At 38.2% G+C, this 26,816-nt stretch overlaps 1 protein-coding gene across 1 annotated transcript; it reads left to right on the top strand.

Moving 5' to 3' along the window:
- Positions 1 to 146: 146 nt before the first annotated feature.
- On the top strand, positions 147 to 26,388 carry galt (galactose-1-phosphate uridylyltransferase). Its single transcript, XM_083902746.1, has 12 exons — positions 147 to 284; positions 1,099 to 1,268; positions 1,380 to 1,455; positions 1,586 to 1,634; positions 2,563 to 2,692; positions 3,733 to 3,789; positions 8,699 to 8,821; positions 12,298 to 12,430; positions 15,838 to 15,921; positions 23,937 to 24,091; positions 25,933 to 26,026; positions 26,118 to 26,388. Exons 1-11 carry the CDS (start codon positions 248 to 250, stop codon positions 26,020 to 26,022), a joined length of 1,104 nt encoding a protein of 367 aa, XP_083758872.1. The 5' UTR covers positions 147 to 247; the 3' UTR covers positions 26,023 to 26,026; positions 26,118 to 26,388.
- The last annotated feature ends 428 nt before the right edge of the window (positions 26,389 to 26,816 follow it).

Genomic DNA, 26,816 nt, shown 5'->3' with positions numbered 1-26,816 from the left:
ATTTATTGATTGCTGTGGCGTCTTGACTTGTGGTGGAGTTTGCGCGAAGTGTTTTGGGCATTTGTAGGATTTTATCCGCACGTATATTTGTCCCAAACAGCACGTTCCCCCCCCGCGTGTCTAACAACCGGAAGTAGGCTACTGTTGACAAAACCAATGGGCAATAATGAAGTTGCTCCCTGAAGTTTACAAAGACTTACAGCGAGTTCAGTGATTTAACGTAAAGGTGACAACTCTCACAATTAATATGAGCGGCACCGAAGAAGCCCGTTTCGACCCTAAAGGTAGGCATGCTGTCGATATAGCAAACGTAAAGAGCTTAATTTATTTCAATAAGAGTAACAGCAGAAATCCAGACCCCATTTAAAACCTAACAGTTTAACTTCACTTTGCTGAACTACACACGAGCAGACTAATAAGTGAGACCCATTACTGTTGAACTTCTCCGGGGCTCATTCCTTCGATATTGACAGCTTCTAGAATTACTGTTCCATTAGGTCATATCAAAATGTATCGCACTTGCGAGCAAATGATTACAGTGAGTAATGTTGCGAATCACAGCGATGCTTCGTGAATCGTTTGCCTGCCGACTTTACTGGTAGGTCAAAGCAATTCATAAAATGTCCGTGGCTATATTCTACCGTGAAGCAGCGTTGTTTAATACGAGAGTCGGTGTCTAATTGGCACTCTTTTCAATTGAGTTTTGTTTAGGACTGCATTATTTGTTTTTATAGGTGTGCTGGTATAAGTATATTTTTGATGTCGGGTTGTTTTTGCTCAGTGATATCATGTAATGATGATTTGGCAGACTGCACTGATAGTGATGTGTTCACTGTACACACACAGCTGTGCAACCTTGTGACTGTAGTTCCTGTTGCCTTCACTGTTTTGAATTTCTGCTTGTGCAGCAACAGCAAACATTCATCCTGTGCTTCACTCATTTGTTCAAGTTTCAGTGCTTTGTGTGTGGTTAATAACGGTTCATTACTTAAGAAACTTTGCATGAACGATCCCCTTCAACAACAGGAGGCACTTTATAAAAACATCCATGTTTTATGTTTTACTATCTTGTCTTATCTTTTTCTATGTAAACCACAGAACACCAGCACTTGCGTTACAACCCTCTGCGGGACAGCTGGGTCCTGGTGTCGGCCCACCGCATGAAGAGACCCTGGGCGGGTCAGGTTGAAAAAACCCAGGAGGAGCACATTCCCAGATTTGACCCCCACAACCCGCTCTGTCCTGGAAACACACGCGCAAATGGAGAGGTAAGACCAGATAGATCTTTGAGCCTACATGATAAAGAGAATGACAGGTATTCTATTCATGTTTTGACAGCTACACTTGTTTTTCTGTTAATGCATGTTATGTCCCTCCAGGTAAATCCAGAGTATGACAGCACTTTTGTTTTTGAAAACGACTTCCCTGCTCTCCAGCCTCACGCTCCGGATCCAGGTGAGTGTTATTACATTGTGGCGCATAATGAGACTGTACATTTACACATCATTATCATCATCGTCATCATCATCATCATCATCATCATATTTTAAACTCCTTGTATGTTCTGGTCTGTTGTGTTCTACAGGTTCATGTCAACATCCTTTATTCCAGTCTAAAGCTGCCAGGGGTGTTTGGTAAGCGTAAAGCTTGACGACAAACAGAAAATTAGGTTCATGTGAAGTCAGCTGTCTCTTTGAATCAGCACATTTACTGTGCAAACACATTATTATAAATGAATACATGTTTAGAAAGTTAGAATTTATCGAGTGATACAACAAAATGCATTCAAATTTTACGATTAATTATAAATTAACAGATTAGTGCAATTACCTTGCTTGGGTTCATTCAGATCTCATTTAATTGTGATAATCATCACCATCATAATCCACTCATTTTGTTAATCAGCCCGCTGAACCTCAGTCATGTATTATATATTATTGTACAGTAGATGTGTTTCTCATGTGCCACCAGCAGAGGGGGATGTCTCCACACTATTCAGTAAGAACATCCTCAGATGCTGGAAATATGATGTGATTTCAAACACTAAAATCCAGTATAATCAAATTTATCTCAGTACTTGTGCTGAGCAGGGAGTAAGGGAGCTTTACCTGTGTAAAAAGTGATTTTAAGATATTGACTTTGGCATCCAAGTCATAGCTGCTTGAATAAGCCTTACATGTTCACTTTCATGCACAACACACAGGAGTGTATACTAATAATAAATATGACAGCCCCCAGAGTCTTTTGCCTGAAGTGAAGCTGTTTAATTTTTAAAGATATTCCTGAACAAACCACCAGAAAACAACTGAATAATGGATTGAATAGACTCATTATGCAGCATATGTGCATCGAACTCTGGAGTGTTAATCGCATGTGTTTGATAGATTCAATTCCATGATAAAAGACTATTTCTGTCTTTTGTCATTAAGCATGGAAAGCCTTACATAGTATGCTTTTGCTATGTTGGTAACCTAAACTAATATAAACCTTAGGTTTCAGGATACCTGCCCATATCTAACCTTTCTCATGCTGCCTTCTGTTTCTCCTACTCCTCTTTTACAGTAAGGTCATGTGTTTCCATCCCTGGTCTGATGTCACCCTCCCTCTCATGAAAAAAGACGAGGTTGTCAAGGTGATCGACAAGTGGACAGAGCTTGTTGAGGAACTTGGCTCAACGTACCCCTGGGTTCAGGTAACACACTGTATTACTGATTTGATTTTTCTCAGCGGTGGATGCTTGTAACATTGCATCAGGAATAAAAAATAAACTCTTCACCTCGGACTGATGATGTGGTTTTCTGCTCTTTCCGATTTTTCACTTTAACGTGTCTTGTATTGCATTAGATGAAATTTTAATGATCGCTCAGGGGCAAACTCACAAAGCCAAACTGTAGCAGCAGCGAGGAAAGTATAAGTAAGATGTCAACATTAATACGAGCCGCATTTAAATATTACCTCTCCATCGAATATTGATCACTTCCTCTCCTTCGTGTGCCGAGGATCTTAAGATGGGTTTTTTTTTATGGATTCTGAGGTTAGAAGCTGATGTAAAGTACATGTTCATGTGAGGAGCCAAGAAACAGTCTGAGCAATAATGAATAAATCATTGCACTATGGCTGCGCAACTGATCCAAAATTCATATTTTATTTTGTTAGTTTTTGACATGATCACATTAACCAACCTGTGCTGTGTACTGTAGATTACCCATAATATGTGCAGGAATCCCACCTGTAAACATTGTATTGTGTCTAAATATTTATCTGTTTATAGGTCAACACAATATGGGGACATTCAGACATATCTTGTAGTTTATATACAGGGGCGATAGATGTTGGTGCTTTAATCATCTTTATTGTCCATGAAAGCTGATGATAACAAGTTCAGAAAAGTTATTCAGGGTTCTAAGTTAGTTATGCGTAGGCCTAGTCTACGTACATTAAGTATCAACGTAACTTCTTCCTTGCACAAAATTCAAGCACTTTCAATGTTTCCATGTTTATTAAGGGCAAATTTTCAAAAACTTTCAAGGGCCTTGGAATTCTTTTTTCTCAAATGTACAATCTTTCAAACACCCAAGGGAACCCTGGTTATTGTATTTAGAATGAAATACTTGTTTAATGCTGCAGCCCTATAGCATATGGGTTTTGATTTAAAATTATTATTCATATTTTATTTAAATGTTGCTTGAGCCAGAGAAAACTAACCAACCCTCTTATTTTCTGTTTCTGTAGATCTTTGAGAATAAAGGAGCCATGATGGGTTGCTCCAATCCACATCCTCACTGCCAGGTGACAAACTCAGACTAACTAACTAACTCCTCACATGCAAGCTCTTGGCTAAATGTGTAAACTCTCTCATTCTTTTTCCTGCTACAAGGATAAAAGAAATGTCCTTCACTCGGTGCTGCTGCTTTTAAGATGCAGCATAAAGACAAAAAACAACAACAACAACAAATGCTTTTATCACATATCCACAGTTTTGCACCTCAAGAGAAAGCTTTTCTGATTCACTAAGACGATGAAGTTGAGCGACTGTGTCACAGTTTGTGTCAGTGCGTGTTCTGTGTGTGTCTGTTATTTCCCTCCTTTATTGCTTTTTCATACATTGTCACACCTGGATTGCTGCCTCGCTGCTTTCATGTCTTTTCATTTTCAGTCTATTCGTCGAGGTAATTCAAGCAAAACTAACAACTCAGATAGACGGAGACGTTTCCTGTCAGACTCTCTTCTCACTGTGAGATGTTGAGAAAGAGCGTAACAGAAGAGAGAGAAAAGCAGTGGCAGACAGACCAATGTGATATGCTGAATATCAAAATAATAATTCAACTGTCCATGCAGCAAAGAAGAAACACAATAAGACTGGCTTTTATGCTCAGTTATAGAAGTCGTTCACTCCTAGCACTTTTTATGGAGATACTAGACTGAGATGAGGACATTACTGTGTGACAATCCACTAATGTAATACACAAACATGTCAGACTGATGAAAACCACTATTGGCTTTAGAGGGAATCAGAAAATAGTCTCATTCATTCTGAAGGCAGCACAAAAAACAAAAAAACAAAACCTTTTTGAACAAACAAACAAAGCTCACTTATCACAGGCTATATCTTATTCATAAACTGTTGAACTATTCCTTTTAAGAACACATTGCTTAACTGGAAATAAAAGAAAGTGGGACTCTCCACATGGATTATACAGTACTATATATATAAGCAGCAGAGGGCAGTGTGAGGCTTCATAATCACAGAATATGTGACAAACCTGTTTCCTGTTTCACTTTTCAAAGCTGCTTTTAATCTGTTGATTCAATGTAAAGGAACATACAGCTTCTGTGAAGTCAAACACATCAGCTTTATGTTTTGAAATCCCTTTATTTTGTTTTAAAATGTACACATACAACCAGGCACTGTTCCTTTTACAAGTTTTGTTTTGTTGTTATTTTCATGGTTTCACAGAAGTCACACTTGATCCTGTATCCAAGCTTTGGAGCTGCTTTTATACTTTCTACTTTCTGAAGACCTCAAATTTCGTGTGCGTGCGTGAGAGAGAGTGAGTGTGTGAGAGTGCGGCCAGAAAAAAAAAACCCTTCAGGCCAAATCATGCAATGCAAATAGATCTAAAAAAGTTTGAGGAACAACAAACAGAAAATGTTAATCCTGTTCTGGAGGCAGCGCTGCTTCTGTCAACTGTGATCTCACTTGAACCACTTGTGTTTTTTTGGTGTAAGTTGAAATATCATATTTTAATGCAAGTAACCCAGCTGTTAATACTGAGAAGTGCACAGAAAGTGTTTCTTAAAGGTTCATTGTGTTAAAGTCTTCTCTTCCAAGTGTGTTGGAGAACACATAATTAGCCATCAATTATTAATCCATCACTGAACTATCTTGATAGTTGATAATTCGCTTTGACTGTTTTGTCGCTTCTTTTTGACTGTTTTGTTTTTGAAATGTTTTGGTTTCTTTGCCCCATATAACAAAGAAATCATTGAGACTGTTTCATTTTGGTTTTTAAAATATTCACATTTAAGAAGCTGAAACTTGGTTTAATTATTTAAACTACTCTTCCATTCATTTATTTTCGGGATAGTTGGTGATTAATTTAGTAATTGATTCATCAATTTAATGATTCATTTTTGCAGCCTTAATAATATTATTAGAATTAAAGAACCTGCTGCGAAATAATGAAAATATGAAAAAAGCCAAAGTTACTGATCTTTAAGATGACCCTCGTCAACCTTTTTTTCATTTTCTTTTACCCTTCCCCTTGCAACGCGAAAAATATAGTCATTTATAACAGTCATTGACAGTGTGATTCTTGCACTGAATTCTGGGTATTTAATCAAACGGCAATTTACCATGCAGCCCGAAGCAGTGCAGCTAAAAGCAGCAGAAAACACCTCTGATTATTAAAAGAAAAGTTCTCTCGCCAGGCATAAATAATTTACTCTCTGTGAAACTATACTGTGGATGTGTGGAGCAAAGTAAAGAGCTCTTTTTATTAACACTTCTGTGCAGATTTAGTCCTCCGTAATCAACAGTTGAAAGTCTCTCTCTCAGACCACGAATATACAGCGTGCATTATGTTGGACCTCGTAGTCAAAGCCAGAGTGAGTTCTTTTCTTATTTAAAATACAATGAAGTCTAATTATTTTAATGTCTGTCGTGACATTTACTGTGATCCATAAAAAGCTTTCTAAAACAGCGCAGAAGAACATTAGCAAAGCTAATTTTGCAGCCTTAACTCTGAAAAGCATTATTCTACATCATCTGTTTTTAGGGCGCCAGAGATTTATTTATGATTTCCGGAGATGTTTACCTCCTCAATCACAGTTTTAAACCATCTTTCCTCGCGTTTGTGTGTGTGACTTCTGTCTGGTACAAACTAGCAGCTGGTGGTTGATGAGAGCGAAGAGCGAACAATGTGTTTGTCTCAGTTGGATTTCGAGAAACAGCTGTTTTAAATGTGTAAATCTTTTTGCAGTGGAGTTATTAATCACGCTGTGCATTTGTGTGTGCGTTTACAAAGTGATGTAGACAATCTGGCTGAAGGGAGGAAAACGGCTGCTTGACTGCACATTCTGCTGTTTACTGAGTAAACGACTGGAAACTCCAAGGGCGCCTGATGGATTGAATGTTTTTTGACTTATTTTTATTGTCATAATCTGGTCTTTGAAGTGATTTCAATTATCTGTTGTGCATGCAAACATCATATCCATGGGATATAAGGTTCTTATCCCAACCTTTAATTTGCTAATAGTAACCAGGATGTGAGTGCATTGTGCTGGTTTTGAACCTTTTTTATACCAGTAGACATTCAAGAAACCACACTGTCACAATCATTGGAACATGTTTTTTAATAACAATATGTATTATTATATTATTCCAAATCAGATTAGACTTTAAATCAGGTCAATGAGAGTCTGGAAACTTTGGAAAATGCAGTTGCTTAGGGAACAGAGTGGTTTTGTGAGTGAAGAACAGAAAATGGAGACAGAATGTCCTGTTTCCCAGAGTTCAATAATAATAATAATAATAATAATAATAATAACAATGATAGGCATCTTTTTTTACTTTTATGAAAAGCATAAACGTCAACATGACTAAAAAAAATGTCCCAGTAAGACCAAAATAATGTTTGTATTCAACACAGAAGCACATTGACCTTATTAAAGGAGAAAACAGACAATTTATCATATGATATATGATTTCCACTTTTGACAGATAAATGCTGTGGTGATGTCCTGCAGAACACATCGCGGGCAGGAGCGTTTTTATTGCTTGCGCATGATACTGCAGCTGATGTTGTTTACTGTGATGAATTACCTATCGCAATTAAGTTTTACTGTCTGTGAGTTGGGTTTTCACACTGTCGTGAAATAATTGAAAATGGTGACTGCCAGCGGAAAAACTGACTCATCCATCTGAAATGACTAAATCCCCCCAAAAAATTAAAGTTTTGAAATTTGGAATGTGTCTAACATTTATCTATAATATGATTAAAGGTACAGACATTTGGAATTGAATGAATGAATGGTTTATTTCGGACTAATATACATTGAGACATTTACATGTTCATTTCACAAATAATGGTAAATAAAAATGTCAGAAAAAGGAGTAGACTGAAGCCGAGGGCTTATTATAGCCTATCCTTTGCTGTATCCTGAATTTTATTCAAAAAATATCACATCCGGTGAATGATAATACACAAATAAGAAAATAAATATATAAAAAAGGAAACAAAGATAAATGTATTGCACTATATTATACAACAATAATAATACTTAATTATATAGTAATATGGGGTCTATTGTGGTGCTATTTTAATGTTAATATAGGCTACCAACATAATTACTAAATATCTTTATAACTGTTTATCGTTTTATATTTAAACATTTTTTTGAAAACATAGATTGAGCTACACATTCTTAAATCCTTATCACAGCAATTCCACAGTTTGACACCTTTCACAGAAACACAGTTTTCTTTACTTTTAGTTCTTCCCCATGTCTTTTTAAACATACCTGTGTTTCTTAGTTCATATTTACTCTCATGAATTTCGAACAGCCTCTGAGAACATCTTGGGAGGAGATTATGATGTGCTTTGTATATAATCACTAAAGTTTGAAGATTGACTATATCCCAGAATTGTAATGTATTTAAATGTATAAATAAAGCATTGGTTGGCTCCAGATACTCTGCTCCCATAATTATACGTATTATTCTTTTTTGTAGTAGGAAAATGGGCTTGAGATTGGTTTTATAAGTGTTTCCCCACACTTCCACACAATATGTCATGTATGGAATTATAAGGGAACAATATAACAGGTACTGTGATTTTTTATTTAAAAGTTCTTTGGATCTACAAACTATAGCGATTGTTTTGGACATTTTCTTTTTGACATGATCAATGTGAATTTCCAGGTTAATTTGTGGTCAATTAAAACTCCAAAAAACTTATATTCAAACACTCTTTGAATCTTCACACCATCAATCTTTACTGAGACTTTAATATTATAAATTTGGTTTTACTTAAATTTAAAGATAATTTATTTACATCAAACCACTTCTTCAGTTTGTTTAGTTCCCCTTCCATTGTTCTCAGAAGCTGCTCCACATTCCTTCCATGGCAAAACAAACTTGTGTCAATTGAAGTTTAAACCAACCTATTTTTTTGTCCTGTTTTCTGTGATGTCATAGGTGTGGGCCAGCAGCTTCCTGCCCAATGAGCCAGCTCTGGCGGATCGCTGTCAGAGAGTGTACTATCAGAAACACGGAGAGCCGATGCTGCTGCAGTACGCCAAACAAGAGGCTGAGAGCAAGGTTGAAGCAAACACACACACGTAAATACACATCATATAACCAAAATTATGATTAAAGTCGATTTCACACCTAGAAAGTTGTAATTCAGTCTCCGTAAGTTGGTTTCTACATTTCCCAAAACACCTGCCTACACAGCCTTAGTCGGAGCAGGTTTCGAAATCTAGTAATTTTCCTGTGAGGCAACAGTGGTAGCCACTACACCACCATGTGAACCCAGTTTATGTTACAAAATACTATTTTGACTTAAGGAACATGAGTCATCACTGGTAAGGCTAACAGTTTAGTTTCCTGTCTGTTTGGAGTTCACATGTTCTTCCTGTGTGTTCTCTGGGTTCTCCAGTTTCCTCCCACAGTCCAAAAACACACAGAGGTTATTTGGACACGTGAATGTGAGAGTGAATGTGTCCAGGGTGAACTCCGCCTTGAGCCTTATGTCTGCTGGGATCAGCTCCAGCTCCAGCTCCTCACAACCCTCATGTGGAGGATAAAGCAGTAGACAGTGGATGAATGAATAATATAATCTTTAATCTTTCTTTCTTTCTTTCCTACTTTCTTTCCTCCCTTCATGTTGTTCTCCCTTCATCAGCATCCTCTGCCTGTTTCTTGGTCAGTGAACCGTGTGATTGGACAGCAGTGATGCTTATTAGCATAACGCTGCGGCGTGCATCTTCAACCTGTGTGTGTGTTTGTGTGTGTGTGCGTGTGCGCGCAGTAATGCAGACAGGGTCTGAGCATGATTAGTACGCTGGAAGAAGTCTTATTATTATTGAGCAGATGGATGAACTTTCTATTAAACTTGACAGAGCCAGAACTTGTTTTTGTCTCTGTTGCTGAAAGAACAGTGAGACTTATTTATATATATATATATTTATATATAGAGATTTCTATTGGCTCATTTCCAGCAACTAGGAGGTTTTTGACCATAAAAACAAGTAAAAACAATGTAAGTAGACCTCCATCACTCACATTATGTGCGATAGGACCACTCTATGGGAGCTTTAAGTTTAGGCTAATGCATTGTTTAGACCAGGGGTCACCAACCTTTTTGAGACAGAGAGCTACCTTAAGGGTAAAGAATAATATGGAGGGCTACCACATTAACATTTTTTTTTTGTTTACCATTTAAATGATTAATATTATGCATTCAACTGCATACACATTCATTCCAGTGCTTACTCCTAACGATAACCAGTTTTTATAAACAATATCAAAGATATTTTACTGAGCGATCATACGGATACATGCAAGTGAGGTGAAGTGAAGTGAGCCCGCGGGCACCGTATTGGCTGCCTGCGGGCTACCAGGTGCCCGCGTGCACCACGTTGGTGACCCCTGGTTTAGACTGTCCAAATGAATGGAAGTCAATACAGTGATTCTTAAGAAGAATAGCTGTGCACATGCGTGCGTGTGTGCGTGCGTGCGTGCGACACACGGAGAGAATTGTGCTGTGTGTTTGTTGACAGCAGCAAAGTTAGCAGTGACAATAAATCATTAATGTGAAAGTGTTGTGAGCTGTTGGACAAAAATAAGACCAAAGCTGAGTGCATTTTGTGTTTTATACCTGTTTGTCAAAGTCAGAATGTCAGAGTTTTAGCCTGAAGTAGCAGCACGAGCCTCCTCTGTGTTTCCTCACAACAGTGCTCATTAAAAAAGAGTAAAAAAGAACAAATAAACTAACAAAAATACCCCCTGCTCTACTGGTGTATTGAGCTGCACGCATCGCAACATACGGTACAGCATGGCAATAATACACAACATGGACCAAGGCATATGTCATGTAGAAATGCTGGCAGGATTTGGTAATTACTCGAAATTGCACAAGGGGGTGATAGACGTCCCCTACCTACAGCATAAAGTAACATAACAATCTTCCACATCATTTGGCCTTTTTTTTTTTTAACCAAAACTTTTTTTTGTTCTCTTTTTGCCACGAGAAATAACAGACACATTTTTTTTAATTAGCCACTTCACACACGTCACATTGATCTGAAGAGGAAGCCTGCTCCCTTTCTTCTGAATCAAAGCCCGTTCTTTTGTGCGACTGAAAGAAAAAAAAGTGTTTCACTCCTCTTTGGGGAGAGCTGGAAAGGGAGAATTAGCTTGATGAGACAATATAAAATTAACCAAAGAGGGTTTGTGAGTACAAAGTAGGACAGAAGCAGAGGAGAAGAGGGAGGAAGACAAGTGGAGACAGGCCAAAAAAATACTACAACAGATTCATTCAGGGAAGAAGCCGATACCTGTTTGTATCACCTGTGTGTGTGTGTGTGTGTGTGTGTGTGTGTGTGTGTGCGTGCGTGTGAGACAGAGAGAATGGCATTAAGGTTCTGAGAAGAGCAGAGTTGACACTTACAGTCTCCTCGACAGCTGCTTGTGGGGATTTTATAAAATCAAAGTGGAAGCAGAAGTGCGTGTGTGCTTGCGTGCGTGTGTGTGTGTGTGGGTTGCAGGAGCGACTTTACCAACTTTAGTTCCTGTTCTGGTGTGCGTACATGCTCATCTCTTTTCGCCTCTGTCGGTCTGACCTAAGGTTAGAACCGTAAATTGGCACACAGAGGTGTCTGGAGGAGTTTGAATTGGAGTTCAGCTCCCAGGTGACGCACTTGACTTTGAAACCAAAACTTTCTCAACTAATTGAATAAAACCTCTCCAGAATTTCTGTGAGCTGTGTGTGTTTCATGGACATCCTCCACTTCAAACTAGTCTCTCCATCCTGGTTTTCAAGTATTAATCTTATCAAAGGCTTTTTTTGTGTGTGTGTTGTTGTTAAATATTAATATTAATTCAAGTCCCTCTTTTTCCCTGCTCATTTCCTCGAATCCTGTGTTCTGAGTTCACTTCATTATGGGTGCTTTCATACTGAGCTTCTTGTTCCAAACTGGGAATGTTTCTCCCTGAGATCGATTCTAATGGGCTTTTTTTTCCCCCACATATTTCTGAATCACAAAATTGTCTGAAAATTAATCGGCCTAAGGTTAAAGTGCAACAGCAGTAACATATTAATCACTGAATCGGAACGAAATACAGGCATGAAAGAGCACCCCAGAAAAACAGAGCTATTAAACATAAACAGAGAACATGCAGTTGTCTCTGTCGTAAGAGAGAAAGTGATTAGTGACGTCATGGGCAACAACCTTAAATTCCAGGGGAAGCAAACCCTCACAGAAGCTCACTGTGATCTGCCACGTTGTGTTTTCTTCCATTCATGGTCGTATATTTATGTGATTTGAACTCTGGCACTGCTCGACTGGTGTGAAAACAGACCCAGCTTTCCCTGCGAGCGCCGGGGTTCCAGACAGAACTCGAGCCTGGAGGGAGGAACCTGTTCTTGCCTCTGTAAAAGCACTATGTGACCAAACTGAAGCAACTAGAGATCATAACTCTTGTTGTTGTTAAGGCTTGTTCTGTATATATACAGACAGTGCCTTCCACCTCAAAACATTAAAATGCATTCAGAATTTTGTCTCTCCTCTTAGGAGCGTGTGGTGGTGGAGAGCTCTGATTGGCTGGCAGTGGTTCCATATTGGGCAACGTGGCCCTACCAGACACTGCTGTTACCAAGACGACACATCCTCAGAATCAGTGACCTGACAGCAGATGAGAAGGAGGGTGAGTGTGTGTGTGTGTGTGTGTGTTTTGACAGAGAGAGTGACTGAGAGAACAATGAGACAATTTACGAGACGTCTACGGCAAGTCAGCAGCTCAGTTGGGAGCCTGCAGGTTTGATCCCCAGCTATGTGTGTACGTATGTGTGCGTCACCCTCTGTGTTCAGTCAAGTTTCCCAGACGAGGGAAACGTTTATTTTAAACCCTCTGTGAGCGAGAAAGTTTAAATTTATCCAGTAAATTAATGTCTAATATGAGGTTTGCTCAGCTTAATCCCCTTCTTTCCACCGTCACCTTCTCATGCAAGTTGAAGTGAATCGATGTGTGTGTTCTTAATGGATGATGTTTGATTTTGACATTGCGGAAAATTGATTCTCATGGGATCAGTGTGTTCTGGTTAAGATAACTCACCATTTTCCCCTCAAGGGCAAATACTATATATCTGCAAATGAACCAAGGACTTTAGAAAAGACTTAGTTTGATGACGTTAAGGAGCAGTGTGGGATCATGGGAGTTGGGGAGAGGTTTGGCTGCAGAATGAGCATGTAATGATTTTTTGTGACAAAGTACGCAAATAAAACCAAAAAAGTAAAGACAATACACTCTAACTATTAGTACCCAGTCTATCCTTCCTTTCATAGGCAGTTTGATGGGTGAATAGGATGACGTAAGAAAAAGAAACACAAGTAGAAATACAAATGTCTATGAATCAAAGTGTTGGCTAAAAGATATAACATTAGTCTTGTCACTTTGTGAAATTGTAATACTAATATTAAATGTAAATAAATCTTAATTTAGTAGTTTGCTATTTCCACACTGAACAGGAGAGAGGCAACATAATTAAATAAGAAATTGAAATCAGCTCCCGCCATCAGTGAAGCCCAGAGAGGATGATGTCTGTCGTCTCTCATTCAATACTTGACACCGTATCAAACTGTGAATCCACAATTTATACCTGTCGTTTTCCTGCAGGTGCTAGAATAACAGATTAATGTATTCACACTGAGTCTGAGTCAGAGTAATCAGTTAATTACTATTAACAGAAGTTGGTCCCTCTCCAAAAAAGATGTTTTTCTTCTTCTCTATATCAGGACTTTTGTATCCAGTTACACTGTCACAATTTGTCAGTAGGATTTTACAAAACACCAGGGAATTAAAAAGGAAGAACGATTTATGTTGATTTCTATTTTAACAGTTCTTGTTGTATTCCAATTATATCAATGTGTTGCTTTTAGCATATTACAGGGGTGCAATTTTTCCGTTTCCGTGCTGGGCACGTTATAACTCATGACGAGTTTCCATGACGAAATGCGTGTAACGTCATGTTTACATGCCTCCCGATTGTTAAAATGAGTTTGTAGTGCCGCGGCACTGGAGTCCAGGTACCGTTTACCATTTAGCTACGTTAGCTGCATTAGCTCCTTGCGTCATTTAGCGCGCCTACAGCGGTCTGTTTATTAAAGGAAAAGAGCAGCGCTACAAATAACCAGCGTACCTGTGTATTGCGTATGTGTGCCTCTGTTTTTAAGGTTTAGCGTTACTGTTACTTTAGAGCAGGGGTCACCAACCTTTTTGAGATGAGAGCTACCTTAAGGGTAAAAAATAATATGGAGGGCTTCCACGTTAACATTTTTTTTTGTTGACCATTTAAATGATTAATATTATGCATTCAACTGCATACACATTCATTCCAGTGCTTACTGCTAACGATTACCAGTTTTTATAAACAATATCAAAGATATTTTACTGAGCGATCATACGGATACATGCAAGTGAGGTGAAGTGAAGTGAGCCCGCGGGCACCGTATTGGCTGCCTGCGGGCTACCAGGTGCCCGCGGGCACCACGTTGGTGACCCCTGCTTTAGAGAATCATTTTAACAATCAGGAGTTACGTAAACATGACATCACATGCGTCTTTTTCCAGGCAGTTGCCATGGAAACGTGTCATGCGTTAACGTTAACGCCGTATAGTTCCCAGCACTATATATTATAAATCATGTTTTATGATTTTTTTTATTATCATGTAATATCCGTGAAACATTTAGGTAACCAGTAGGGCTGCAACAATTAATTAATCGATTTTAGAGAGGTTTTTTTTTTTTTTACAATTAATACAAGCCTTGTGATTTTTCTAAAATGTGAATATTGTCTGGTTTCTTTGCTCCATTTGACAAAAAAAATAATTTAAACTAGGTTCCAGTTTTGATAAACACTGATCAACATTTTAACTTTATTTTATGGACAAAAAGATATTTGATTAATCGAGAAAATAATTGACAGATTGATTCTAAAACTACACAGTATATTTCATTAAACACTGAAAAGACATCTCTAGCAGTGTTTCTTTGACAACCACTTTCACTTCGAGATGGAAATTGTGGCACTGAGGCCATCTCTGCCAAGATGAAAGTCCCTGTGAGTGAAAGAGCATTTACATTTTTTTTGTGTTTTGCCAATCACACCCCTGATATTAGCAAATATCTGGCAAATGAGTTGCAAGGAAGGTAAAAAATAAAGTACTTTTGCTGGTAATTACTGTAAAACATAGTTGACAACACTATTTTTTTCAGTTCAGAAATTACCTAGTAACTAGAGCTGTTATTATCCCAAAATAGACATAAATATCTGTAAATTACATCTGATAATCCTTGTTTTTTTATTATTATTATTATTATTATTATTATTATTATTATTAACATACCTAACTATTATTAATGTGACTGAAAATGGCTCCTTGTTTTTGTCCTTCTCTGTCACGCTCACATTTGCTGATGATTCCTTTATGCAAATTCCCCAGTGATGACAAAAATATGTCATGAAATTATTTGTTTCACCGCATTTCTATAAATTATAGCAAATAATATATAATTATAGCCATTTTCCTCTTGTCACATGACTCATGTTGTCATACCAGACTTATTACACTGTTTATTGTGTGAATTATTCAAATATATAATATAATATAATGTATAATATAATAATATATGATCTCATCTATAAAATGACATTGGACCAATTTGCTCGTGCAGTATATATCACATGACTTGTAGAATTAAAGATTCAATAGCATGAGGTGGATGATTTATTGATGACTAATATTTTGTGTATACTTAAACTTTGATGTAACCACTACAGCACAGGTTTTTCCTGACTTGTTCATCGTGTATTCAGATGTTTCCTTCATATTTAATTTCCCCCTAAAGAAGAATAAAAGTTTCATATCAGATATTTTTCCACTTTTAGTTATTTCACTTTTTCCCCTCTTACTTGCAGCTCCTCTTCCTCACGACATTCATTATGAACCACAAACATCGTCTCTCTTCCTCCAGGCCTCGTCTGCATGTTCGATTTATCTTATTCATCAATTATTTGGCCTCACTTCATCTGCGTCCCTGTCTCTGTTTGCCAGGTCTGGCTGACATCATGAAGCGACTGCTGACCAAATACGACAATCTCTTTGAAGTCTCTTTCCCTTACTCCATGGGCTGGCACGGTAAGTCTCGCAGTGGGAGGGCGAGAGGGTTGAAAGGAAAGTTAAGGTGATAACGTATTCAAAGTCATTCCTGGGCAAAGAGCCCGTTTACAGTGACCCAGGTTGAATTCCACCCGTGGTGCTTTCCTGTGTGACTTCCCTCTTCCATATTTCACTGTCCTGTCCAATAAAGGACAAAACATATCTTAATTTCTGTAGAGTGACAGAGTAAGGAAGGAAAAATCTTTGTGCTGCTATACAAACTGACAAACATTCACATATACAGTAAAACTGGATATGAATCCTTTTTTTAAAAAGGAAATCGTGCATCAAGACAAGATAATGATAAAGTGAAGGAAAATATACGGCAGTACTAACAAGGCAGGCTGGACAAAACTAACTAACTGTGTGGTGGTATGTGTGTGTGTACAGTGTGAATTTATAGTGGGGAGATTTGAAAATGGAGGATAACATACGGGAGAGGTACTATACATATGTATATATATATATATATATGTATATAAGACACTTTAAAAGAAGTGTGACTACTGTCTGACTACAAAATGTGTTTTTTTCCCGTCTTCTTATGTGTTGTTGAGTCAAAGTTATGATTAATTTTTTGGTAGTGGTATAATGTAGCAATAATTGTGCGTTTTAATTTTATTTTTGTTTATATAGTTGGAGAAAATGATTTTTATTTTAAATTCAGTTGTGCTAAAAAAAAAGGATATAAAACATATATATATATTGCATATTTTTATAGCCTCTGTATATACTGTACATTTAAACATAATGTAGTAATGAAAAAAAAGCAGCCTAAATGCTCTGTTCTAAGTAAAAAGCCAACAAAAACAAGAGCTAATAATAATGACTGGCTTGACAGGTGACTTACTAAGGGCACCAGTGTGTGCAGTGCCGACTTTGACGTTGTGTGAATAATAAATCCAAGAGAGCGTGTCCAGACCAAGTAGCATAAAAAGTGCCAAGATGGTCAGTGAACTATGTGAGTGAGCTGTGCTGACAGGAATCTGAAGGCAGTGTCCTCGAATGTGACTGTGTAATCTGCAAAGATCAGTCATGATTTTCCATTTAAAATCCTCCACCTCGACGGGAAAAGTCGAGTGTATAAAGAGGAAAGATTTTTTATGATGGCTTGTAAAATTTAATACACAAAATATCTTCTACTTACAGTATGTCCCTAAGCAACAAGTAAAATACCACCTCCAGCTTCTCTCTGTCCAACATTCTGACTCTTCTTCCTCTCTAGTTCAAGTCTTCACAATTAGCAAATATCTGACATTTTTTAATAATCAGCATCTTCCAAATACGATTTATTCTTTGGCAAATTATTACAAATTATGCATTTTTGTTCTCAGACTTTCTTAGAAATGTTGCAAACCCACTAAAACATTTTTTTTTTCATCTGGTTACTGCAAGTTAATCAAGTTTCTGTATTATTTGTTACCATATTTTGTAAAAAAACAAAATCAGCATTAATCATCATCTACAGAACAACTCGACCTCTATTCTCCCCACACCTTCTTCTCCTCGTGTCCCCGTCCCTCTGTCCTTTACGTCGTCGTCCCCCTTCTTTCTCCTTCAAGACAATTTTCACTCTGCATTACGCTCTCTGCAACACAAGATCAATATCATTTCACATGCAGCGTGTGCTTCTCCTCACATCTCACACCAGCAGCCTCTTGTCTCTGCAGTCTGTGAGCTCTCAGTCTTTTTCCCTCCCTCTGATCCAATTTAACATGAGTCGACATCATGCTGCAACATGGCATTAATTCATGAGTGGTGATAATCTAATGTCACAGTAAGAGAATAAAAAAGCTGTGAGCTTTGGTTGCTGTGTGGACTCTACAGCATCTCTGTCCTCCACAATAGATTCTGCTCTAAAATGACAAAGGAGAAACTCAGCTTTGATGTCACTTACTCACATCAGCGTATACTGAGAGTTTACACAGGTAGAGAGTGCTTATTTTATAATGACAGACTTTTATACTGTCATTTAAAGGGCCGGTGTAAAATTTAGGAGGATGTATTGGAAGAAATTGTCCCATTCTTAAAATAAAAGGTTTTCATGGCTTCAGAATACGCCTTTTAGTAAAATGCCACCATTTGTTTTAAAGCATACGTTTTCTACACAAACAAATGACGTTCTTTCTTGTAGGGTTGCTTGATTATGGAAAACAATGGACTAATAATCACGATAATTTGGGTCGCAATTGAAATCATGATTATTTAAAACGATGACTCATTCACTTGAACTGGAAACAAATAGAATGTATTGCACTTGAAACATGAAATTTTGAATGAACTTTTTGAATTTACAACTATAAACAACTATAAATAATTGTGTATATTTTTACTCACGATGCGTGTTGACGGAAGTCAGACACCTTTTACAACATTAACAGCGCTATTTTCAGAATAAAAGCTATAAGCCAATGATTTGATTTGTCAAATGGAGGGGTGAGTGAACGTCTGCATATCTGCCGACTCACCATTAGATGTCACTGAGTTTTACACCCTGAACCTTTACCGTAGCAAAGAAAAATCTGAATTTACTGTACATTTTAGATGTTATATTAACTTTCCAACCTCATATTGCTTACTCTTCTTGTATCTTAGCAAGTGACCAATGAGCTGTCATCACTCTCACTCTCACAACTGTTATATACACACGTTTTTACTGCTACAATGACATAAATAGGTTAAAAGAAATATGTAAAATAGTGATTGTAATGAGATCCTTTATATCAGAGCGGTTCATATGGATGTGAACATTTCCTTTGTCAGCGTTTTTTTCTTTTGAAACCACAGCATTTTTTGCAGAGGAGTTATGATCTTAAAGGGCAAGATTGTATTATAGTGATTTAACACAGTGAGAGAAGACACTTTTACAACAGGCCTTTTACTATGTTGATGCATTAACATGCATTTTATTAGGGTTTGCTACTTTCAAAGTTTTCCACAGTTTCTCTAATCCTCAATATTAACTAATTTCAGATTTAGTGTCTCGCGTTTCTTGATCCTGTGGCTGTTTTTCTGTGTCGCTCGTCTTCCACTGACATCACAGAAAAACAGCGCAGGTCAGAGGAAAACGAGCAGTAACGTGAATGAGCAGCGAGCGTGAAAACAATGTCGCAGAAGACGAGGCGCTTATCACCTTTGCTATCAGAGGCCAAATTTACCATTTCATTGTGACAGAACATGCAGAGAGACAGACGCATTTACATAGAAATCAGACAACAACATCCACGTAATCTGTGCTCGAGCAAGTTGACTCACAACAGGGAGGATGTGGCAGTTATGAATGGGACCTTTTTTGCACAGCAGCCATGTTGACAGGTCACAGTAGGAACATCACAGGTGTCCATAATGACGGCTGAGTTCCATTTAGCTTGCTTGGTTCACCGTCATATTGTTATATGAATTCACATTAACTCATTGTAAACTGATTTGTTTTGCTTCCTGTCGAAACTATATCAGTTTCATGTCAGGATTTAAAAAAAACAACAACATGATATTTAGATATCATGTTGTTGTTTTATTATAAATATATTTATGCTGGGCCGTTAACGCCGCTAATGCCATTAATGTTAACGCATGATGCGTTTCCATGACAACTGACCGGGAAAATATGCGGCGTGACGTCATGTTTATGTGACTCCTGATTGTTAAAATGAGTCTCTAAAGTAACGCAGCTTTTTTGTGCCACGGCACCGGAGTCCGGGCACCATTTACCAGTTAGCTGCGTTAGCTCATTTAGTGTCAGTTAGCGCGCCTACAGTCGAACTGGAGCTGTCAGTTTATTAAAGGAAAAGAGCAGCGCTACAAATAACCAGCAACTAATGTGTATGTAATTGAAAAAGTTTGGTGACCCCTGCTTTAGAGACTCATTTATTTATATATATATATATATATATATGTATGTGTGTATATATATATATATATATATATATATATATATATATATATATATATATATGTATGTGTGTATATATATATATATATATATATGTGTGTGTGTATATATATATATATATATGTATGTACATATATATACGTACATATATAAATTCTGATATAAATTCATATATAAAATCTTAACTCACTGTTTGTGCACAAAATGGCAAATAAACATCTTAAAATATTCAACATCTGCAGTATCCCAGCTAATGAACAGATCTAAAACGTATAAACGTATTCATCAAAAAATAATAACAGTAACGCAATTGTTTCTGTGTGTGAGCGAGGCAAACTTAAATTGGCAGCTGCGGAGACGCAGCATGCATCAAAACACACAGAACTGGACTGTAACTCCACATCCATCTTGTTAAACTGAGGCATCACAGATGCACTTCCTCGTGTTGTATCTCTGCACTGAGACGCCAAGATTTTGTGCACAGTGTCAGAGAAACACCTGGTAGTGGAATAAAGGTTAGAAGAGTGCAGTGATGTGGTGTGTGACAGCATAGAGGGCAGTGTCACTATGGCTGAGTGGTCAGAGTGATCCTTGTAGAAGCTAAAAGTTTGCAAGTTAAGCCCCTGACACAACACTGGGGAAAGAGGTGATGCGAGACGACGGTGGAGGCAGCAGCAGGAGCTCTATCCTGCAGAGAGGAAACCTCTCTGCTCGCTGACTGCACACCAGCCTGGGGAAGACTGAGAAGTAAAATATGGAAATGTGATAATGGAAGTGGAATTTTCTGACATATTTATTAAGTTTTACTGCATTAGAACAAGTGCACGTTAATCAACAAATCGGCACAAAGCATCAACGTAAATATGTTGGAATTAGAGCAGTTGCTTCATTACATCCGTCGTCCTAAGGCAGGTAACGCGAAACAAACAATTAGTCGAGACATCACACACAATTAACTCAAGAGAAATGGACTCATTATAATAAAAATCGCAGAATTACTGACAACACACAGTTAAAATGTATAATAAACAAATGTACCAGGGAACAGGCATCGGAGAAGAGAGTAAGTAAGGATTCTTTTGAGGGTTAAATCGTTGTAACAGTCCTGATTATGAGTTGGTAAGTGATCAAATAGTTGTGTGGTCCAACAATTCGTCTACAGATCTATTGTCCGATATCTCAGAACCACATTTATATCCTCTTTTGAGCTCACTGCCCGGGTCAGTGACTTGTTGCAGCGTCAGTCTTCTGACACTCAGCAGCCAGACAGCATGAAAGATAGATTCTGTAAAAAGCAGCGATGATTCACTCCCTCCCAAACTGTAAAGGACAAAAGTGCATGAGAGGAGACGGTCACTGGTTAACCTTGAGCTTTTTATTCCATCGCATGGCAAATCTCTGGTGTGGAAACTGGCAAAACCTTTATTGTGATCATCTTACATTTAAATCTATAAAGTTGTTGTCTGATTAATGTCGTAAACATTAAAATCCAAGACCTGCTCGTATATTTGTTCATGTCCAGTTCTCTTTTTTTAACCAGGCAGACTTATGAGAGGGAAGTAGGAGGAAGGAAGAGGAGAGAGGCTTCAGAAATAAACTGCTCCTTCAATGGATCAATTATTTTAATATGCCATCTGCAGTGTTAAAAATTCTAATTAGAATGGAATCACTTCTCACCACTGTGGGAAATGTGTCCAAATATTGACGAACCAAAGCTGTTTGACAATTCTCTGACGACGTGGAGTTAGAGTATACAGTATGGTGCAAACGTTTCTGCAGCTTTGTTGTTGTTTTTTATGTTCTGTGATCTTTGGCATTTGTGTTGGAGCGATTGGAACAACGTGTGTGTGTGTGTGTGTGTGTGTGTGTGTGTGTGTGTGTGTGTGTGTGTGTGTGTGTGTGTGTGTGTGTGTGTGTGTGTGTGTGTGTGTGTGTGTGTGTGTGTGTGTAACGTGTTCCTGTAACATAATATGCTATATGATCATTAAGGCAACAGTCAAATATTCTAATGCAAAGCTTCTCCAACTCCTAAAGGGATCTGCTAAAGATTAAAAGTGGTTTTTGAACTTTAGCTTTTGGGATTTAGGGAAAATAGAGTGCTAACACACACACATACACACACACAGACAGACCTGGCTCACATAATGAGTATCTTTATCTCCCCATCTGTGTTGCTGCCTTATTTTGGCACATTTAGAAGCAGCCATCTTTTTTTTTTTAGGTCCAGGCTTATTAATGTTGGAGAGGAGAGTGAGACGTGGTTGGATGGTGTTGGAGTCACCTGGGAAATCAGGGATTAGAGGAAAGCTATACCTGCTTTAATGCTTGTCATGATTCATCCCTGAGCGTTTTTACACCTGCAACAGCTCTCTGTACCTTTTTATGCAAATTCACGGAAATTAGGTGCACACTCATGTGACCACGTGTGTGCAGTGCGAACAAATAGACCCAAAGACAATTTAGAAGGACATAATTGTCTCCTAATAGGAGCTTCCATCCTTGTTTCGAGTCATTAGTCTCGTCTTTGTTCGTCCTCTTCTTTTCTTCTCTCTCTTCTTATTCATTAGTTTCCTTTGTGTCGAACTCCCCGTCAGCTCCGTCTGTGTCTAATCAGCCTCTGGAAACCATCTCTAAAGATGATATTTCACTGTAAATGCAGTAATTTTCTTTCCTTTAATTCATTTATTTGGTTTTAAGACAGATGTCTCATAGCAGGGGGTCAGCTATTTACCTTCATTTAAGGTCAGGAAGCAAAAAAAAGGCATTTTAATAACTATATTAAGTAAGAGATTTGTGTAATCAAAGCAAATTGTTCATGTAAAATAGGGGTTCTCAAAGTTAGAGTTAAAGTAAGATACCTGACAGCCAATTTAGGAACCCAACATTGGACTGAGGACCGCCAAAGGAAAAAAACCCAGAAAGAAATCCCATTTGTACTAATTTTAATGACCAGATTGCACTTCTACAGTTTAGCGTTAAGTAATATAAGCGTTAATATAATAACGCTTTATAATTTACTGGGTAGTTACCCAGTATTTTGGCCATTGTTCTTACCTTCTAATTACAGGTTAATACCAAGTAACACATTTCCATTTTTTTACTGGGTAAATAGCTAGTAATTGGGGGCTGTAGCTACCTGCTTATTACCAGCTTATAACCCAATAATACACTAAAATTCACCATATACAAACCAGGTAAATACCCAGTATTTACCTGGTTTACACTTATTGGTCTGTATCCAGTAATGTCCAATAAACATTTAACAAGCTTAGTAGCTCCTGGATTAAAACTATCAACTGTAATTCATTGCGGGCCGCCAGTAATGATTCTGCAGGCCGCCATTGGCCCCCGGGCCGCACTTTGAGAACCAATGATGTAAAGCAATAGAAGAAAATTGTAATTGGGTAAAAATAAGGAATCACATCAGTGGTAAAACTAATACAGGAATACTGTTAAAAAGATCAAATTCTATTTTAAGCAGACGGAATATAGGTTGAAATAAGACAAGACAAAAAGAAATAAAGGTCAGTTAAACACCAGGTAAATAGGTCGATCTGCTTTTGTGTTTGCGTTGTCAGTTAATGTTTTCGTGTTTTCTGCTTTTGTGTTCGCGTTGTGAGTTAATGTTTTCGTGTTTTCTGCTTTTGAATTCGCGTTGTGAGTTAATGTTTTTGTGTTTTCTGCTTTTGTGTTTGTGTTATGAGTTAATGTTTTCGTGTTTTCTGCTTTTGTGTTTGTGTTGTGTGATTTGTGTTTCCGTTTTTTGATTTGCGTTTGTGTTTTTGATTTGTGTTTGTGTTTTTGATTTGCGTTTGTGTTTTGCACCTCAGGGCCACCGTAGAATTCCACAGTTTCACACCACTTCCCTAAATACATATTTGATTTAAAGAGTTCTGTGCACTATGATCTTCCTCATTTGATCACAGCATAAACATCATCTGCAGACTTTCAGGTAAAAGTGTATTTCTCGCTGTAAACATGATCAGTAATTTAAAGTTTACTACATCTGTGAATTTCAGCACGTGAACATACAGAGTTTTTCTCTCCTCTCCACTCGCTCCAATCCTCAACTGAACTCTCATGTCTTTGCCGTCTTTATCAGGAGCCCCCACTGGCCCCCACTTACAGGAAGAGAACTCCCACTGGCAGCTGCACGCTCACTACCACCCTCCTCTGCTGCGCTCGGCCTCGGTGAAGAAGTTCATGGTCGGGTACGAGATGCTCGCCCAGGAGCAGAGAGACCTCACTCCTGAACAGGTGAGTAACATCACACATAACCAGTGCTGGGCCATTAACGGCGTTAAAGCGGACCTTTTAGTGTGTATCTGCGTCATTACCTTGTCTATGAAGCCCTGAAGGTTCTAAACAAACAGTTCAGTCACTGCTGAGAACGCTGTGTTTTATTGTAATCTCGGGCTCAGCGAGATCTCTGAAAATCCCGTTATAGTTGCGTAAACACTGGTTCTCCGGAACAGCCGATCGTCCTACTCCGGGCACTAGTCCGGGCACATCTGGTTGCGTACATTGAACCGCAGAAGAAGAGGAGTCCGTTGTGGAGGTGTTTCACGAGCGACAGTGTCTTCTGACTCTGGGTCAGACTCCGGGTCAAAGTCATAAAAGGGACTGCGGCGGGGAGTTGTGAAGAAGCTATTTTTAAACACTGTTCAAACAATGTTTTGATAATGAGTAGCAGTGCATCCACCGTTCCAGAGGGGGGAGCTGTGCTTCTGAGAGCAGGTGTACTGATTATGTCACTTCCGGGTTGAGAGATTTGAGTCTCACGTCTCGCGGCTGGGAAACACCGTCAGAAAAGCTCGTTTACAGCAACTAGGAGGTTTTTGTCCATAAAAACAAGTTAATGCATGTAAGTAGACCTCCATAACTAACATATATGTGCAACAGGACCACTCTATGTGAGCTTTAATGTATGACGCGTTCCCATGACGAAAGACACGTGTGACGTCATGTTTACGTGACTTCCGATTGTTAAAATGAGTCTCTAAAGTAACGCTAAACTTTAAAAACAGATGCACACATGCAGTACACAGGTACGCTGGTTATTTGTAGCGCTGCTCTTTTCGGTTAATAATCAGACCGCTCCAGTTCGACCGTAGGCACTCTAACGGTGCTATTGGAGCTAACGCAGCTAACTAGTAAACGGTGCCTGGACTCCGGTGCAGCACGAAAAACTGTGTTACTTTAGAGACTCGTTTTAACAATCGGGAGTCATTTAAACATGAGGTCACGCGCGTATTTCCAGTCATGTAGCAGACATACAACATGAGTATTTCAACCCCCACTGTTGTGTTGTAAAGAAGTGTTTTTTTACTCAGAGATGATCAAGGTAAAGGCATTATTTGTGAAGTTGTAGAAAACTGAAAGTTCTTCACAAATGGGGAAAAAACCCTGTAGAATGATAATAAAACACTTTAAAGGGACACTGTGTAGTATTTATGGGTTTATATGACCCAAAATCCACTTTTTTATACATATTATGTGCTCCTGCATTGTCTAGTCGCTGTATAATAGTTTTTCTTTTATTTTCGTAGTGTTTCAAAAAGTCATGTAAAATAACATGGTCGCGGGCCGCTGTTGCATAGCCACTGTTAGCAGCGAGACGCCATGTTTCTACGGGAGCCTGTAGGACAAACACGAGAGAACAAATCGAGCGTCGCTTTACTTGTAGTGGAAGTCCTGCCTCCACTCTCTCCGTTTCGTCTGCTACGGCCGCGGTAGCTCTCCCTCTCCCTCGCCTCACGAACCTCATCTGCTGACAAGGAGAAAGACGACGAGGATGTTGTTGTTGTAAATGTCAGCCTCTCCTCTAGATGTCACTATAAACTACTTCCTTCACCTTTAATAGATAATATAATGGGACTTAAAATAAAAGAATGAACAAACATTACAAGAGTGGAGATTCACTTCTCGTGCACAAGTTTCCTCAAAATGACAGACAAAGTTGACCTTTCCCTGCTCACTAATTATAATGCAAATCTGCGATTGCAATGAATCCTCTCTTTGTCACCGTGTTTGTCTTCAGAGCTGTATGAAAGCTCAAGGTTGCCATGTTTGTGTGTGTATATGTTTGTTTTTTTTAGGCCGCGGAGAAGCTTAGAAACTTGCCTGACGAGCATTACAAAACCAGAGAGAAGCAGGAAAAAGGAGGAGAAGAAGAAGGAATGAAGTGAATTGGTAAAGAATGAGAAACTCAAATGATCACTTTTAATCATCAGTGTGACGTCAGGGTGTGTAATGATTCATGATTCTCTTTTGTCTTGCACAGATATTTTTGCCAACAAAGGCCTGAAACGTATTCACACTTATTTTTTTCCACTCAAGTGAATCTCAGCCCATTGTTTCTTCTCTGTGTGCACAAAGCTGATACTGGGCTCCTCGCACTAATTATGAAATTGATCCTCTCCTCCATGTTATGGTTTGATAATGAGCAAAGGATTTTTCTTTTTTTTTCCCTTTCTCCCTTGCTCCTACTTTGGCAGAGCCTTCAACCACAAAAAGCTTTTTTACACATTTGTGATTCAAACGTAAGCCTTTGTTCCCTCTAAATGTTTTGAATACAAAGAAGTCTTGAATTATTAACGACCCGCTGCACAGACAGGGGGATTGTGTAAAGTTTAATATCTTGAAAGAATTAACATTTCTATTCATGCTGAGGGTTTTTTTGAACATGAAAAACACATTTGTCAGGGTTTGAAATGATTAAAACATAAAAAAATAAATATAAAATTCAACTTGATTGTAATTTTTTTTCCATTTATTACTACAACTTAAATTGCAAAAACAGTTCATCATCAGAGACAACCTCATTTTACAAGGTAAGAAAAAACACACCGTTAAGACTTTCGAAATATCCTCTAAATTTTACTTCCTACAAATGCCATGGTAACTCTTGATATGATTACTCACGACAAAAACAGCAGATGGTAGTGTTGCTTAAAAAGTTTGGGAGAGCTCAGAATTTAAC

Source organism: Microchirus variegatus, assembly GCF_963457635.1.
Source record: "Microchirus variegatus genome assembly, chromosome: 16".
In the NCBI taxonomy this organism is placed as follows: domain Eukaryota; kingdom Metazoa; phylum Chordata; class Actinopteri; order Pleuronectiformes; family Soleidae; genus Microchirus; species Microchirus variegatus.
The sequence above is the reverse complement of the archived record's forward strand: the minus strand, read 5'-3'. Positions and strand labels throughout refer to the sequence as shown.